This window comes from Triturus cristatus, chromosome 4_1 (assembly GCF_964204655.1).
Source record: "Triturus cristatus chromosome 4_1, aTriCri1.1, whole genome shotgun sequence".
NCBI lineage: Eukaryota > Metazoa > Chordata > Amphibia > Caudata > Salamandridae > Triturus > Triturus cristatus.
Window position 1 is genome coordinate 268,348,284 of NC_140585.1, and position 15,477 is coordinate 268,363,760.

The window sequence follows — 15,477 nt, forward strand, 5'->3', positions numbered from 1 at the left end:
GTGCATCATGGGAGCAGGGGGTCTCCTACAGGTCTTAAAAGCACGGTCCCCCTTCTCTAATGCCTTAAAGGCAAGGTGTCCGTTTTCTTTGTTTCTTAGTACTCTGCTGCAGCCTACAGGCAAATGCCTACAATTACAAGTTTGCTTTATGGCAATAAAGCATTGTTGTAAGACAATTGGTTTAGTGCTTCCTTTTTTCCTTGCAAATCTATGTAATTTCAGCATTTGTGCCATGTTTGAAACATTTTAGGCTGCATGTATATGTTCTGACATATGCATATATATGCATATATATATATATATATATGTATTTTCTATATGCTCCGGGATCCCGCACATGGGCGGGGATTATTCATAGATTATGACTATTGATGAGTATCCCCTGGATGAGAACGTTAATATTCTTCAAGCTGTTCTTGCACAAGGATAAGACTGCCTTTGGATTTTACAGTCTTTTATACTGAAAGTACGAACTAATTTTCATTTCTTAAGCTGAGGAAACTCTTCACAGTTTAAATGGCACAACAATTCAGAAGTTTTACCTAGTAAATACAAGATGATTTAGACCTTGTTAGCAAATGCTTGCAACACTTCTCACCAGACACCAAACAGCCATTATGATTAGGTGGATTGTCCTCTGCCAATCCAAATCCGACAATATCAGGGGTTTCTCACATTTATTCTGATTCCTCCAGAGGGAAGGCAACGTCTGTGATCTTCAAAGACCTTTTTACAAACATTGATAGAGAAGCAACATGGGGTACGTGACACACACTCTATAATCATTATTCCCTGAAAGCAATTGTTCATGAAAGGGTGTGGCTTTTGGCAGAGGTGCTGCACGGATTATTTGTGTGAGGCATACTGCCCCCCTATCTGCTGTTTTAATTTGTCGAGAAAACGAGATATGTAGGAGGGTGAGCAACTGCTACGAGTACTAGAATTGCTTTGAATGTAACGGAATGCAAAATTGGTGTCGCATCACTTTTTTTGTTTGGACCAGCATTATTGCTCACATTTGTATTTGCTAATACATCTTTGTTGTACATTAAGCATTATTTATATGGCATTTTCCCTTTTATGCCTAAACTGTAACGAGGGATGCATGATCTGTCAAAGAACACATATGTAACAGTCTTTTTTTGTTTTCTTTTTCAGGAGAGAAGTGTAGCAGCCTGAACAACATTTGCTTTTACCTCTCGCCATTACCTTCCTCATCTCATTATGATGGCATCAATGTTTCGTAGTGAGGAGATGTGCATGATGCAGCTACTTATGCCGGAGGATGCAGAGTTTGGCTGCATTGCAGAGCTCGGAGAACTGGGGCTTGTGCAGTTCAGAGATGTAAGAAAAGAAGTTTGTTTTTGTTTTGAGAGGTATGGTGAGGAGTGACAAGGGGTGAGGTACGAAGTGATAATAGTTTGGCATTAGGCTTTAGATCGCTACTTTTAATACACTTCCTGTACTTGAAAGTTTTACAGAAAACTAATCAAACGTTTTCTACCAGAGCTTTGTTGATTTTTGCGTTTACGTTTTTATCGTAGTGTTTCCTATTGTAGGTTCTTGCTGCAAGACAGTCGTACTTGACAAGTCTTGCCGCAGGGATTTTGTATATGTGGAAGATGGCTATCTTCAGCTTCACGCATCTTATGAACCCTTTAGCCTTCATTATCTCATGAGCTAATTGCATTACCTCATGCTTGCCTCCCACCTCATTCTGAGTAAAATAGCCGCATGCAATATTTACCGCATGCGAAGATCTTTGTACATGGTAAATAATGCACGCAAAATTAACCCTTAGTGGACTTTATCCAGCATCCAATTATTTTTTTTGTGTGTTAAATACTTCATGCTTGCAAGTTGAGCAGTGTGCTTTTTTTACGCCCTGTGAGGAAGATCCCAAACCTTTTCTTTCCTGCCTTTTGTTCAGGCTGTATGTGCCTAGAAACACTACATTTTGTGATGACTTTATCTATTCCCTAACATCTTTAGACGTTCTTCACCTTTTTCCAAATTTATTGATAAGCCAAGCATTTTTTTCATGTTTTCCCCTTAAGGTTATTTATCTTTTTTTCGACCATCATGACTGCACATTTTGAGAATTGCCCAGCCTGTTGTGGTAAAATGTCTTGTGGTGTGTGTTTGTGTGGTCTGTTCTGTTCTGAGCCTGAGATTGTTCGGAATGATTAAAAAATCAGGTTCTACATCGTAGGATCTTCATTGATAGTTACAGATGGAGATTTACAGACAAAAATACACCTTGAAAACATCGCCATTCTCATCGACACTGATCTTTGCCGTAAAGGGTATCAAGAGGTTCAGCGCTTACTTGCTCTTCTTTGAAAGAAGGTGCGACGTTGTCACATCACCATCGACGATCGCCATCAAAATCGACTTCAAGAATATCAGTGTCTCTTTCGACATCGATGCCAATGATCTCAGCAGCACCGGCTTCTTTGCCGTCACACAGCACTCATTTGATATCAATGGTAACGCACATGACGTTGAAAAGACATACATTACAGTTGCACCAGATGTCAACAAATCCTTCTCCCTCGACTTCGAGTTTCATAAGTTTTACTCTTCTGCACCAGGGTTGTCTGGATCACCTTCTGCTCATTCTACCTCATCTTAAGCAACCTGTGATCCAGTTTTTCAAATGGATGAACCTCACTGCCCGTTGAGAGCAGTCATACCTTTAGAGGATTCCTTGAAGACACACTTTGATCCCTTTGTCCTCTTACCAGTGAAAAGAGCATCAATGGCAACTTCTATTTCCACAATCTGAAAATGGAGACTTCCTACCCCAACTAGTACAACATCACAGAGAACACCCTTTAACTGTAGGGGTGTATCCTATTCCAGATGAAAATCAAGATCTCCTTATTCTGATTCAACACATACCACCAGTACTCCAACGTCACCACTACAGTCACCTTGTAGATTATCTTCTGTAGATGATATCTAAAAGAATATTTTTATACCAAAAACAATTGGCTTGAAGTTTGGTCTTTGAGTGTGTGAATTCATTTGCTGACCGAGTGTGTACAACAAATGCTTAACACTGTCCTCTGATACTGCCTTACTGCTCGACCACACTACCACAAATAGAGAGTGAGTTACTATCTAACTTTACCTCTGCCTACCTTTGGGGATCCCCTAGACTCTGTGCACACTATACCTCACTTTGGTATAGTATATACAGAGACAGCTTCCTACACCGGGTTAAGACATACATTTTTCTTCCAGAATGTCCAACAGACCAGGTAGAATAAGTTTCAGAGCTGCCTATGCTTGTAGCATTTCAAGAATGCCAGAAATTGTAAGTAAGTAAGAATATTTTATTTTCTAGAACCAAGCAAACCTGGCACAGGTAAGTTGATAAATACTTTTCAGTAAATATACAGTTTGAAATTCAATTGTAAATGTACTTTGAAATGGTTACAGTTTGAATTACTGGTAATGCACTACTGTGAAATGCTGTACATATACTTTGTATCGACTTTGCAATGAAAATTACAGGTAAGTTACTTTTACGTTACTTTTGAGATAACTTTTTCTACTCGGTGTGATATGCCTAGATATCACACTGGGACATTTCCTAGAGAAAAGGTAAGTAAAATCAGTTTTGCACAATTGTTATTTTTGAGGTTTCCATACAAATCAACTCCACACTTAAAACATTTTTCAGAGAAAAACAGTCAATAGGTTCCTATGGAGAGAAATTAAGTTAATGGTTACCCGGTAAGTAATTGGTCTTTGGAGTTGAGCTTCTAGGGTTAGAACAAGGGTTCCGCCAGGGTCAAGAATGCTCTCTCGTTACACCCTCAGCAGCACTAGGGCGGCCGAGTGCTGAGGCCCAATGTTATCCAATGGGGGAAAGGGGGCCTCCGGTTGGTGGCTGCTGGCTAGCAGGCCACTCGTCTGTGGGAGCAAAGCTCCTGGACATTATCTCAGAGCAAATGGGGAAACAAAGTAGCACCAAAGGTGCACCCTTAGCGGCACTAGGGCGGCCGGGTGCAGGGTGCTATTTCAACGTCGGTGGCCCTGTTGGTTTCAATGGGGAACCTCCGGTTTGCAAATGCACTGCAGGCTCGGGGACGAAGGACTTCTGGGTGCGACCACCACTTCGAGAGGTAAGTTGGGAAGTTAGGGGTTGGTTAGGCACCACGGTTTGGACACACAAGGCCGTGGGGCGTCGGGTGCAGGGGTGCCTTTTGGGGTAGGATCTTCTTACCAGCTCCTGGTCGCGGTTAGGGGGGCCATCTGGATTTAGACTCCAGGCGTCAGCTTGAGGCTTGAGGCAGGTCAGGGGTCGCCGGATCTTGGGTCATGATCGCCGGGGTGACTTCCTCATGGTGTTTGCCCACTTGAGCTCGGGCCGTGGACGTCAGGTGCAGAGTGGGCGGATCCGCGGTGTCCTGCGGGAGCCAGAGGTTGCAGATGAACAAATCCTGTGTTCACGAGAGACAGAGTCTTTGTAGTTGAAGGCAGGCAGGTCCTCCGGGGTTTTCGAGGTTGCCGGCTGCAGGACACACCGGTATTTTGCAGGAGCAGGTTCGAGGGGGAGATAGGCCGGTAGGGCTGGGGCCAAGTCAGTGGGCGTCTTCATCTTGTCAGTGGATGTCAGTGGGCGTCTTACTCTTGTTAGCTGCTGCACGGCTGTTTGGTCCTTCTTCTTCTTCTTGCAGGTTCTTGTCTGAGGAAGCAAGGTTCAGGGGTGCTCCTAAATACTATATTTAGGGGCGTAACAGGTAGGTAAAAGGCAAGGACCAATGGGTCCCTTTCTTGAGGTGGGTACACCCCCTATTAAGCCACCCTCCAGTGGGAGGGGGGCATGAGCCTGTCCCTGGTTAGCTGAGGCCCCCCATCTTCAAGATGGCATGGACTGAGAGTTGTGCTTCACCTCGACTCCCCCACCTGAGGGGTGGAGTTGGCAGAGGTGGGCACACCTCTCTTCCTCACTTGTTTTTCCCGCCGGTTCTACCGCCCAAAGTAGGGGTCAGAACCAGTGGGGACCAGTTGCTGAGAGCAGCAAGTGGCCTGTGGAAGCTCACAAAGGCGGCAAGCCTTTGAAGCTTCCCCTTTGTGAACCCTGCCCATCCTGGGTAGGAGGCTTGGCACCTCGTCCCAGGATGTGCATTTTCAGGCCCCAGAGAGCAGCAGACTCTCGACCCAGGGGTCCAGAAACATGTCTGGTGGTGGCAGCTGAAAGCAGCCACTCATCCTGGACACTAGTGGTAGGTTAGTTTTCAGAGGGCATCTCTAAGATGCCCTTTGTGTGCATTTTTGCATTAAATTCCATACTGGCATCAGTGTGGGTTTAATGTGCTGAGAAGTTTGATACCAAACTTCTCAGTTTTCAGTGTAGCCATTATGTAGCTGTAGAGTTCGTAATGACAAACTCCCAGCACCATATACTCTTAATGGCAGCACTGCATTTACAATGTCTAAGAATGGACTAGGGGTACAGGGCTCATGCACCAGTACGCTCATCACTGGTATAGTGCACTCAGCTAGAGGGGTGATTAATATATGCAAGGGCAGTGGGTTTAGGCATGGCACACGTAGGTGTGTGCCATGGCGCCTCTTCACTTTGTTCTGCACCAAAACACGCAGCCTGCAAAGGCAGTGTGTGTCTGTAGAGGTACAGGGCCTCTAAGTGTGGCTCAATAAGTGCTGCAGCCCTTAGAGGCCTCCCTGGATACCTGTGGTACCATTTACCAGGGGCTGACCTGTGGCCAGAGATACCAATTTGGTTAGTTTTGTGGAAAGAACACAGTCCCTGGGAATCTGATTGGCAGGGACCCAGGGCACATCAAGTAAAAGTGCATCAGTAGTCTGGCAAACATTTGGGGGGTTACTGCAACAGAAACCCACTTTCCTACACCCGGCAACTGTTATAGTCGCCACTCCAAGATTTCTAAAGAAATATAAACTATCCCAACAAGATCCTGATTTTCTCAGAATAGATCCTAAACCTGATTCCGTAATTTTTACGGAGTTAGACGGAAACTTGCTACTGCTCCAGAATCTACTGCTCCTCTGCTCTTCCTTGCAGAGCAAATGCCAAAGCTTCGTGTCGAGGTACTACTATCTGGAAACTCTGGGGAATGCCCTATCGATCAACTGATCAGGCAGATTTCTCTACGCCTTTCCGCCAGTTCCCCTAATCCCGGGAGTCCTCATCAAGCTGTCACAGTCACGGGTCAAGATGATACTCATAGCCCCGGAGTGGCCATGTCAATGATGGTTCATGGACCTCCTTCACCAGTCTATCCGTCCACATCTCAGGCTTCCATGGAAAACAGATCTGCTGACGAAGTTCAGAGGTCAGATGGTGCACCACAACCTCTCCTCTTTGAATTTGGCAGCATGGCTCCTGAGCTCATGCAGTATGGACACTTGAACTAACCTCAGGACTGCATGGAAATCCTCAAGGAAGCAAAGCGGCCTTGCACACGTTCCGCTTATGTTCATAAATGGAAGAGATTCTGTATTTGGTGTTCATCGAAGAATGAGGATCCTACCCTTGCGAGGAAGATGTCATCCTTCCAAATTTGCTCCATCTGGAACAATCAGGCCTTCAATTTTCTTCCTTTAAGGTTCACTTGGCAACCCTAACTACCTTCAAGAAATACTGTTCAGAAACTTCCTTTTTCAGAATTCCTGTCATCAAAGATTTCCTGGAGAGTTTGATGAAGGTTTTTCTCCCATTCGAAGTCCTTCTCCTCCTTGGGAGCTTAATGTGGTTCTCTCTCGTCCTATGCAGGAACCTTTTGAATCCATCCATAAGTTGTCTCTTCAGCATCTGTCTTGGAATACGGCTTTCCTTGTTGATTATTAAATCTGCCTGCAAGGTTAGTGAAATCCAAGCACTTTGCTGTCAAGAGCCATGTACAGCATTTCATGCATCTAAGGTAGTCATGAGGACTCATCCGAAATTTCTACCTAAGGTGGTTTCAGATTTCCATGTAAATCAGACGGTCTCTTTACCTACCTTTTTAAAGCATCGATCCAGCTGAGAGATCTCTTTATTCCCTGAATGTTAGATGGGTAAAACTAAGGATCTACGGAGACCTGACCAGTTATTTGTAAATTATGTCTCCCTCTGTACAGGTCTAGTGGCTTCTAAGCAGTCCATCTCCAAATGGATTGTTTCCTGCATCTTACTCTGTTACCAAAAAGCTAATACATCTCTGGCTGCTAAGCCTAAAGCTCATTCTACCAGAGGAAAGGCAGCTACTGGGGCTTAGCTCTGAAATATTCCCATTGCAGAGATATGCAAAGCAGCTACCTGGAACACTACTGCCTGGACTCGGATGCCAAGGCAGATGCTAAACTAGGGCAGGCTTCACTAAGGAACCCATTTGCTTAAATCTGCATCCCTTTTCTCTATGCCTCTTCCACCACGTTCTATAGGGATGGGTTTGCTAGTCTATTCAAGTGCTTATGACTATACAAGGAAATCCCGTATGAGAGAAGGAACAGTTTCTTACCTATAACTCCAGTTCTCTCGTAGAGGTATTTCCATGATAAGTTATAAGTAACCCTCCCTCCTCCCCATTGGAATAGACAGAGGGATCCATGACATCAAACATGCATTCACTTCTCATCACCGTTAAAAAGAACTGAAGTAACTGCCTCTAGTTGTGCATGATGGGATACTGGTGTTCTATGGATTGTTAAAGGCACCGCTTCTATTTTAAGACATATAATGGCCACCAAAGGGGCTTTTCTGTCCTCTCCTTTCATCTCTTATCATGAAAAAAGGAGTTTTGTGAATGGGATTTTTCTGTGTGTTAAAAACTACAAAAATTGCACAAAATATAGTATACTGGCTCCCTATTTTTCACTTAAAGCTGAAGATGCGGCCAGTGTAGCCTGTGTATTTAGGCTGCATTATTGTCTCTCTATCTCTCTAGGGTCTTTACAGGCCTTCCTGAAGAAAGGTGAATAATTCCCACTTAAGAAGATAGATCTAAAGAAGTGCTCCGGGGTCCCTGCACGTGGGCTGGACTATTCAAGTGCTTATGACTTATCATGGAAATACCCCTACGAGAGAACTGGAGTTACAGGTAAGAAACTGTTCCTGATTTTTATTATACACACTCACTAACACCTTGGTATATCTCCTACCCGGAGATATCAACACAATACACACAATAATTCAAATATAAAACAGGTAAGCGAGCACACATACATAGTGGTCTCCAGAGGGAGACCAATCCATATACTAAAGAAGTGGAATGCAAACTGCAACTGAAGTCGGGACTTGAACCAGAAGACTCAGAAGAGCGGTGGACCCATGGAACCACCCAAGGTAAGTGCCCAGGAACCTAACGGAGGCTGTGTGTAGAGTACAAACACAGCTGTCTGCTCAATACAAGTCGATGGGAAAGTCGTGTTTGCAGTTTTTAAGAAAAAGGAACCTTCCCAGTGGACCCTGAAGAAACCCTGTAGATGATGGAAGTTTGGAGAGTCACGCCACCCGTGGCTACCCCAGGAACCAGGCTACCTGCACCAGGGAAGCCTGGTGTATAGGTGTGAAGTGACGTCAAAAACCGCCATAGACCACAAAGGAGGACTTTTTGAAAAGATGCCGCTGGCGAAGAAGGTGAAAGAGTCCGGTGGAATCCAAGGATGGATTCCTGAAGAGAAGTACCTGCAAGCAGAAGTGACAGAGTCTATGCCACTCGGAAGTGACCAGGAGGCATGGAAGACCAATGATCACCGATGACCAAAGATGCAGGAGTCATGACAGTGACCTTGTCGCTGCAGCTGAGGGCCAGGCGACGCTGTGGAAGACCAGGTGCCATTCACAAGCTGTCCCACGTCGGAAGTCAAGAACTAGGGGTTCCGTGTCTGGTGGGAGCACCAACAAGCCTTGGCAGCAGCAACAGATGTGGTAAAAGAAAAAGGTGCAGCTTTGGGACCAGCAAGGTCCAAGGGACTCGCCAAGTGCAGGAGAGTAAGAGCAGGCCCAAACAAGCAGGGGAGACCACTGAAGCTGAAGTGGACCCTTAAGAGGACCCACAGGCCAAAGGCACAGGAGTTGCAAGAGGACTTTGAGCCGCTTACCAAAGATGCAGGCCCATGGTGCAGAGGATGCAATGAGGACGAAGATCTTAGTTGGAAGAGCTGCTGGAGCTTTTTGTAGCCCGAACGTCTCTGGAGAACAGTCAACAAGCCTTGGCAATGGTAAGTCGGCGTGGTGCACAGGGGTTCTGTTCCATCGGTTCCGATGTGGGATACTGGCCTCAAACTTGCTGAGAGGACAGGTCAGGCCATGAGGGAGTTGCAGAACCACCACCTGTGTTGCTTAACCATCAGAGTCCGTGGAACGGCAGGAGCAGCAGACCGGCCAGCTTCGTTGTGGTGCCTGCAGATGCAGGGGAGTGACTCCTTCACTCCAAGGCAGATTACTTTGGGTGTCTTTGATGCCCACAGGCCTGGACAGGAACCTGGAGGGAGCACAGACAACATGGAAGACTGGCAGGATGACGAGACCAGGAGCAGCAGGAGTCTTCCTTGATGCAGTCTCAGTTCCAGGTTCAATGAAGTCCAAGGTGCCCAGACAGTTAAAGTTAAAGTGGTTTCGGGTTTGAATCTTGTCCTACGAGGAATCTGGAGAGCCACACACAGGTAAGCTCTTACGTGCCCTATGGAAAGGGTTGGTACAATTCAAGGATCCCTCACATAGGAAGGGCTGGACAGAATGGAAGATATTCCCATGTCCTTTGTCCAGATTCGTGCCAGAGTGGGAGCTAACGGCTCCCTTAACTGGCTCAAATTGGAATATGCAAGGAGGGCCCTAAATGTGCCCTTCAAAGTAGTCTGGTGGTGCTGGCAAACACCATCATCCCAGCCCAATTCACTAAGGGCCAGATGTGCGACCTTTTTTGTGGTCGCAAACAGGAAATCGGCCCGTTTGCGACCACAAAATTGGTCTGGCCCATTTACAAACCCTGTTTTGCGAGTCGGTAACCAATTACGGACTCGCAAAATAGGGGTTGCAACTCACTATTAGGAAGAGGCATGCCAAGGGCGTCCCTTCCTAATAGCAAGTCCAAATGGTATGTACCATTGTTTTGCAATCACATTTGCGACTGCAAAACACTCACAGTTTACCACCTACTTCAAGTAGGTAATAAGCCACTCCTCCTGAAAGTGGCAGGTGCATTCTTCAAGTCAGACGCATCACAATAAATTGATAAGGCCCAATAGGGGTTGTAAATGCTGTTTTTGGCTTGACATTCTCAGAGAGTCTGATTTGCCAGCAGTCAGGTCCAATGTACCAAGATACTTGGCTGAGGCCAGAGTATCAATTAGCTCATCTTCCCTGGGATTTGGGTGGGTGTCAGTCCTAGTGACTGCATTGAGACCTCTGTAGTCTAAATAAAACCTCATCTCTCTATTACCATCTTGGGTGTGAGGTCTTGGCACAAGGACTACTGTACTAGCCCAAGGGCTATCCGAAGGTTCATTGACCCCTAACTGTAGCATCTTTTAGCCCTCAGTACTAATGCAGTCTCCGACATGGTCAGGCTGTCTGTAAATGTTATTCTTCACAGGCAGACTGTCACCTGTGTCCAAGTCATGGATACACCAGGTGGTTTGACTGGGAGTCAGAAATAACATGTGGAAAAACTGATTGAGGACTTTCCTGCTGGTCAATGAGGTTGCCTGCCAAAGCTCCTCCATCAGCTGACCCATCAACAGTGTCCTGAGAGAAGGGATCAGGGTGAGGGGCACTCTCATCCTCATCAGTGGCCATGAGTAAGTTCATGTCAGCCTTGTCAACAAAAGGTTTTGGGCAGTTCACAAGGAGTACCCTCTAGCGACTTCTCGGAGTACCTAGGTCAACCAAATAGGTGACCTTGCCTTTTTTCTCACGAATGGTGGGGGGGCCACTCCACATGTCTGGGCCACAGACTCCAACACCTACACCTTTTGTCCTGGGTGGTAAACTGTCAGAACAGCCTTTTAGTCATGCCAAGCTTTCTGAAGATCCTGAATGGCCTCAAGGATTTTGCTGGCCTTCTTTATGTACCCAGTGTCTTCAGACGTGGGGCCAGTGAAAATGAGGGACACGCCTGTCACAAGTCTCGCTTTGCCCAAGATGTCCTGCAAGGGGAATATCATGTGCTAGGGTTAGAAGACAACCCCTGAACCTCTGAGGTATTAACAACATCCTGGTGGCACCAGGCTTGGGGTCTTTACTCTCAGAGAACAGAAGCCCATCTTCCCAATAGATCTTATGGGACCCACTGACATTCCATGCTTCCTTAGCAGCAGCTTGTTGTTTGAGCTGTTCAGGAGAGGGACAGAATTTCTGCTCCAAACTCACATCTTCCCTGGAAGGGCCCCCTTACCCCATGAACTCTGTCTGGTCCTGCCCAAGTTCCTCTGTGACAGTTCATTCACAGTAGCTGAGGTCATCTCCCGCAGAAGACTGACTCACATTGGGAGTTAGTTAGGAGCATAATTCACTACCCGTCTTGCTCCTTTTCTTAGGAGCCAGGTGGTCCATTCTATCAGCTTCCAGTGCTCTCTCAGTGCCTAGCTGTTTTTTTGAGCCCTGCTGAAAGCAAATGCACTGGACGAGATTCCTATTATCTCTGCATGGGTCCTTAACTCCACCGCAGAGCAAGCCGAAGTTTCCAAATCATTGCCCAATAGACAATGTGCAGGTAGGTCTGGGGAAACCACTACTCTTTTAAGGCCAATTACTCCTCACCAGCTGAGATTACCAACTGCCACAGTGTAATCAGTCCTGACATTGCTGGTGTTTGTCACTTGGTAAAACATACCAAGTATGATTTGTTCAGGAGACACATGTTTCTCTGTCACCTTTGCGGCACTGGCCCCTGTGGTCCCTGTAAGCCATAGCTTCTTGACAATTGATCAAAGGCTGCAGCCCATGGGAATTCCTGGTGTACCTATGCCCAGGGTACCTTAGTAGAATATGTTAGGGACTTACATGGGTACACCAGTTACCAATTGGGAAGGTACAAAACTACTGACCACTGTCAAATTTATAGAGGAAGCACAGTGACTGGGGTCCTGATTACCAGGATCCCAGCCAGACTAGTCAGAAAACAGAATAACACCAGCAAAACATGGGGGTAACCCTGAAAGCTGATCCTACTTTCCTACAGTGTGGAATTAAGAAAATGAGCATAACAAACACTATTTATGTCTACTGGCCACAATACCCACCTGTGTGGACCTGAAAGTGTGGGATTAAATGTGTCATTCAGCACCATACTATTGAGTTGTATTTCAGTATAATTTGGCAAACGTTGCCAATTATCGAAGTGAGCATTTCTTTAATTTTTGCCAGTCCCAGTCATATAGTCTGTTGGACGGTGTCATTCCCCAAAAATTATTTTGTTGGAATTAAACATGCTCGAAACAATGTTTCCGTCCCCTGAACTTGTCAAAGTTTGGTTCCCCAAATTGTGTCCTTTCAATAATCATAGCCTTTAAGGAGTAGCTGGGTGACAAACTAAGCTGTACATATTAGCTTAGTCTGTGTAAGCATTTATTTTTGGTGAGGTAAGGACCAATTTGAAATAATATGATGTAGGATTTGAAGTGTCATATCCTGAAAAATACGTACATTTGTCAATGTATTTTGTAACTCCCTTTGTGGGGAAGTCAGACAGTGTTTCCATTGTGTATAATTGAAAAGTGTACATTGAACACTGACCTTGTGTAGGAAATGATGGCCATAATGGTGATAACAGAACATATCAGCATAATTACAGAATTAAGGTACAGATCCTCTGATTTGAAAACAGTATAATATTACAACTTGGAGAACATAAAATGTACAGTTTGAACATCCCAATCATCTGAATGTAACCCAGGTACTATTACATCACCCATAGAAACTTTAAACACATATGGTATCTGCAGGATCTTCATAGGACCGAAAATGTGGAAAGGAACTTTTTCCCAAACAATTCCATCATTTAATGGAGCAGCTGAAATGTTCACTAGGAACAAGTCTCTTTTCAGTTTATGTGAAGAAGAATGTGGGCCAACACCCCATCGACCAGTTCCATAGTAGATCGTTCTAGGTGGTAGTGGCCATTAATCAACTGGAAAAAAACAGTCATGAATCAAATCCATAGGAAAATAAAGATCAGGAAAAGTGTGATCCAAGCATATATCCAAGGCAAGACTAGATACATGCATTTCAACCATGAAATGAAAACACAGATCCGTGCTGAAGGAGTGTTTAAAACAGGAGAACTGTCTGAGAAAAAATCCTCTTGATCCATATAATACCCAGAAGAACTTAGTTGAATACTAGGAGGCTCCGGTTCTAAAACAGGTCTCAAAAATCCAAAAGAGGAGGATCCATCGACTTTGGATCAATATAAACAACGTTAGCCGCTGATGATGCAGTAGTAAGAATTGTACTCACTTTGGTCATATTTCTGGCTCCGGAATGGGGTTCAGAAGTGTCCATAGCCAAGATAATGCTTTAACTTCTGCAATAAATGATATATGCAGATGCCGGGTACACCTCTCTTTTAATTCTCCTAGACTTAACCGCATCTTTTGATACCATCTCGCCTACGAGGCTGGTTGGCCATCTCAAAGAAATTGGAGTCATTGGCTCCGCTTTGATGCTTTTGTCCTAATTTCTTACGGATCATAAAAAAGTAAAACTGGATAATTTCTACACGCAACTCATACCTTTTGCGGAGTTACACAGGGTTCATAATTGAGTTCAGCATTATTTAACATCTATGTCACTTCTTTGGCCAAGGTTATTAGATCTTTTGGGCTGGAGACCCTGTCCTGTGTGCACGACACACAAATTATTGTGTCAATTACCAGCAGCATTGAGGCGTCCGCTGCAAATTTTAAGAGCTGCATTCCAGCTGTGGCCTCCTGGATGGTAGGCAACTACCTGCGACTCAATGGTGACAAGACAGAAGTCATGCTATTTGGCAGTCAACAATCTATATGGTCCCACTACATGCTCACCTCATGCCCCTGTCCAGCTTCCGCAGCAAAGAATCTCGGCGTCAGAGTTGACAGCTCTCTCTCTTTTAACCCCCAGATCAACAGAACAGTCTCCACCTGTTTGGTTATCAGCAGGATTCTGAGGAAGATCTTTCCATGTCTCTCCTTTTCCTTTAAAAAACAGGCAGCGGTGGTCCTGGTTCTGTCCAGATTGGATTATTGTAATGCGCTTAACTGGACATCAATAAGGGTTCCATCAATAAATTGCAACTTGTTCAGAATGCAGCGGCTAGACTTGTAATGGATCTTCCCAAATTCCACCCTATTGCGGCATCTATTCGTAAGCTGCACTGGCTTCCCTTAGAAAAGAGAATTTTGTTCAAGGCCCTCTGCCTTGTCCATAAGGCTCTTCACAACTCAGGTTCCGAAGGTATTAAACGGCTCTTCCTGCTGTATGTCCCTACCAAACAACTGCAGTCTGCCAGCAAAAACTGGTTGGTAGTTCCCAGGTTCAGGATAGCCAGGTGGGGGGCAAGAGCCTTTTCTGTTGCTGCCTCCAACCTCTGGAATTCTCTCCCCCATTGACCTCTGGGCAGGACTCTCACCTTTTTTTCGCAAGGCATTAAAAACATGGCTCTTCACTCTTTAATTGCTAGGCCCCTTTCTGTGCTTCCTCCGACTGCCAGCTCTATGCGTAGCGCCTTGACACCCTTGGGCAAAGTTTGCGCTCTATAAGTCTAATATTCATTCATTCATTCATGATCGGGATGATGGCCTAAACTCCTTTTTGATTGCCAACTTTTCTCGAATGAGAGCCTCAATGTTCAGAATCCAGACGGAAAGTTTGAATTTGATGTCCTTGCTCGAAGAGGGAGACATGTTCAGATGTTCGCTGAAGTAGTAGATCCTGTAAAACATCACAATGATTATCTGTGTCAAAGGTCGCAGCGGCGGCCACAATGTCTGGACCTTCAAGGTCTGGAACATCCATTATGATGCCAAAAAGCATTTCGTATGGGGTCCACTGCACCCAGAGAGCTATAATCTATAAACACTTAGCTTCAGTAGTGAGGGTAAGTTTAGGCAAATCTGCCAGCTAATATGATGGGGCTTTCTATCGTATACAGTCTTTTGACTGTGTTATTGACATTATTGACGTGCATATGTTTTCTAATTGTGATGCAGCTATTGCATATTTGAACACGATAGTTTAAATAAATATTGTAAACTTACTTTGTGTGTCTTTTCGGTTTATTGTGGACAAGTAAAAGTGAGAGAATAAAAAGGGGGTGACCTGCTACCGCGATCCCTGAGAGGTTTGAGAGTGTTTTGTTCTGGGGTGCCAAATCCCTGCCTCTGGAATGGTTAGAAGGGCAGGTCAGGCACTATAAACCAGTTGCATTCAGACCCATAGGTACTGATGAGGTATGGTCACTCAGTCCCTACATGCTAATATTCTATGGTCTCAAGCATAGTTCTGTTCTTGAACAG

The 15,477-nt window shown here is 45.1% G+C and overlaps 1 protein-coding gene across 1 annotated transcript in view; it reads left to right on the forward strand.

The window, feature by feature from the left end:
- The first annotated feature begins 1,227 nt into the window (after positions 1-1,227).
- The window catches only part of LOC146854247 (V-type proton ATPase 116 kDa subunit a 4-like), a 2,520,670-nt gene continuing 2,506,420 nt past the window's right edge, over positions 1,228-15,477 (forward strand). The window contains exon 1 of the mRNA XM_085651038.1: positions 1,228-1,344. Coding sequence (XP_085507164.1) covers positions 1,228-1,344 — 117 coding nt within the window. The remainder of the gene's footprint in view (positions 1,345-15,477) is intronic.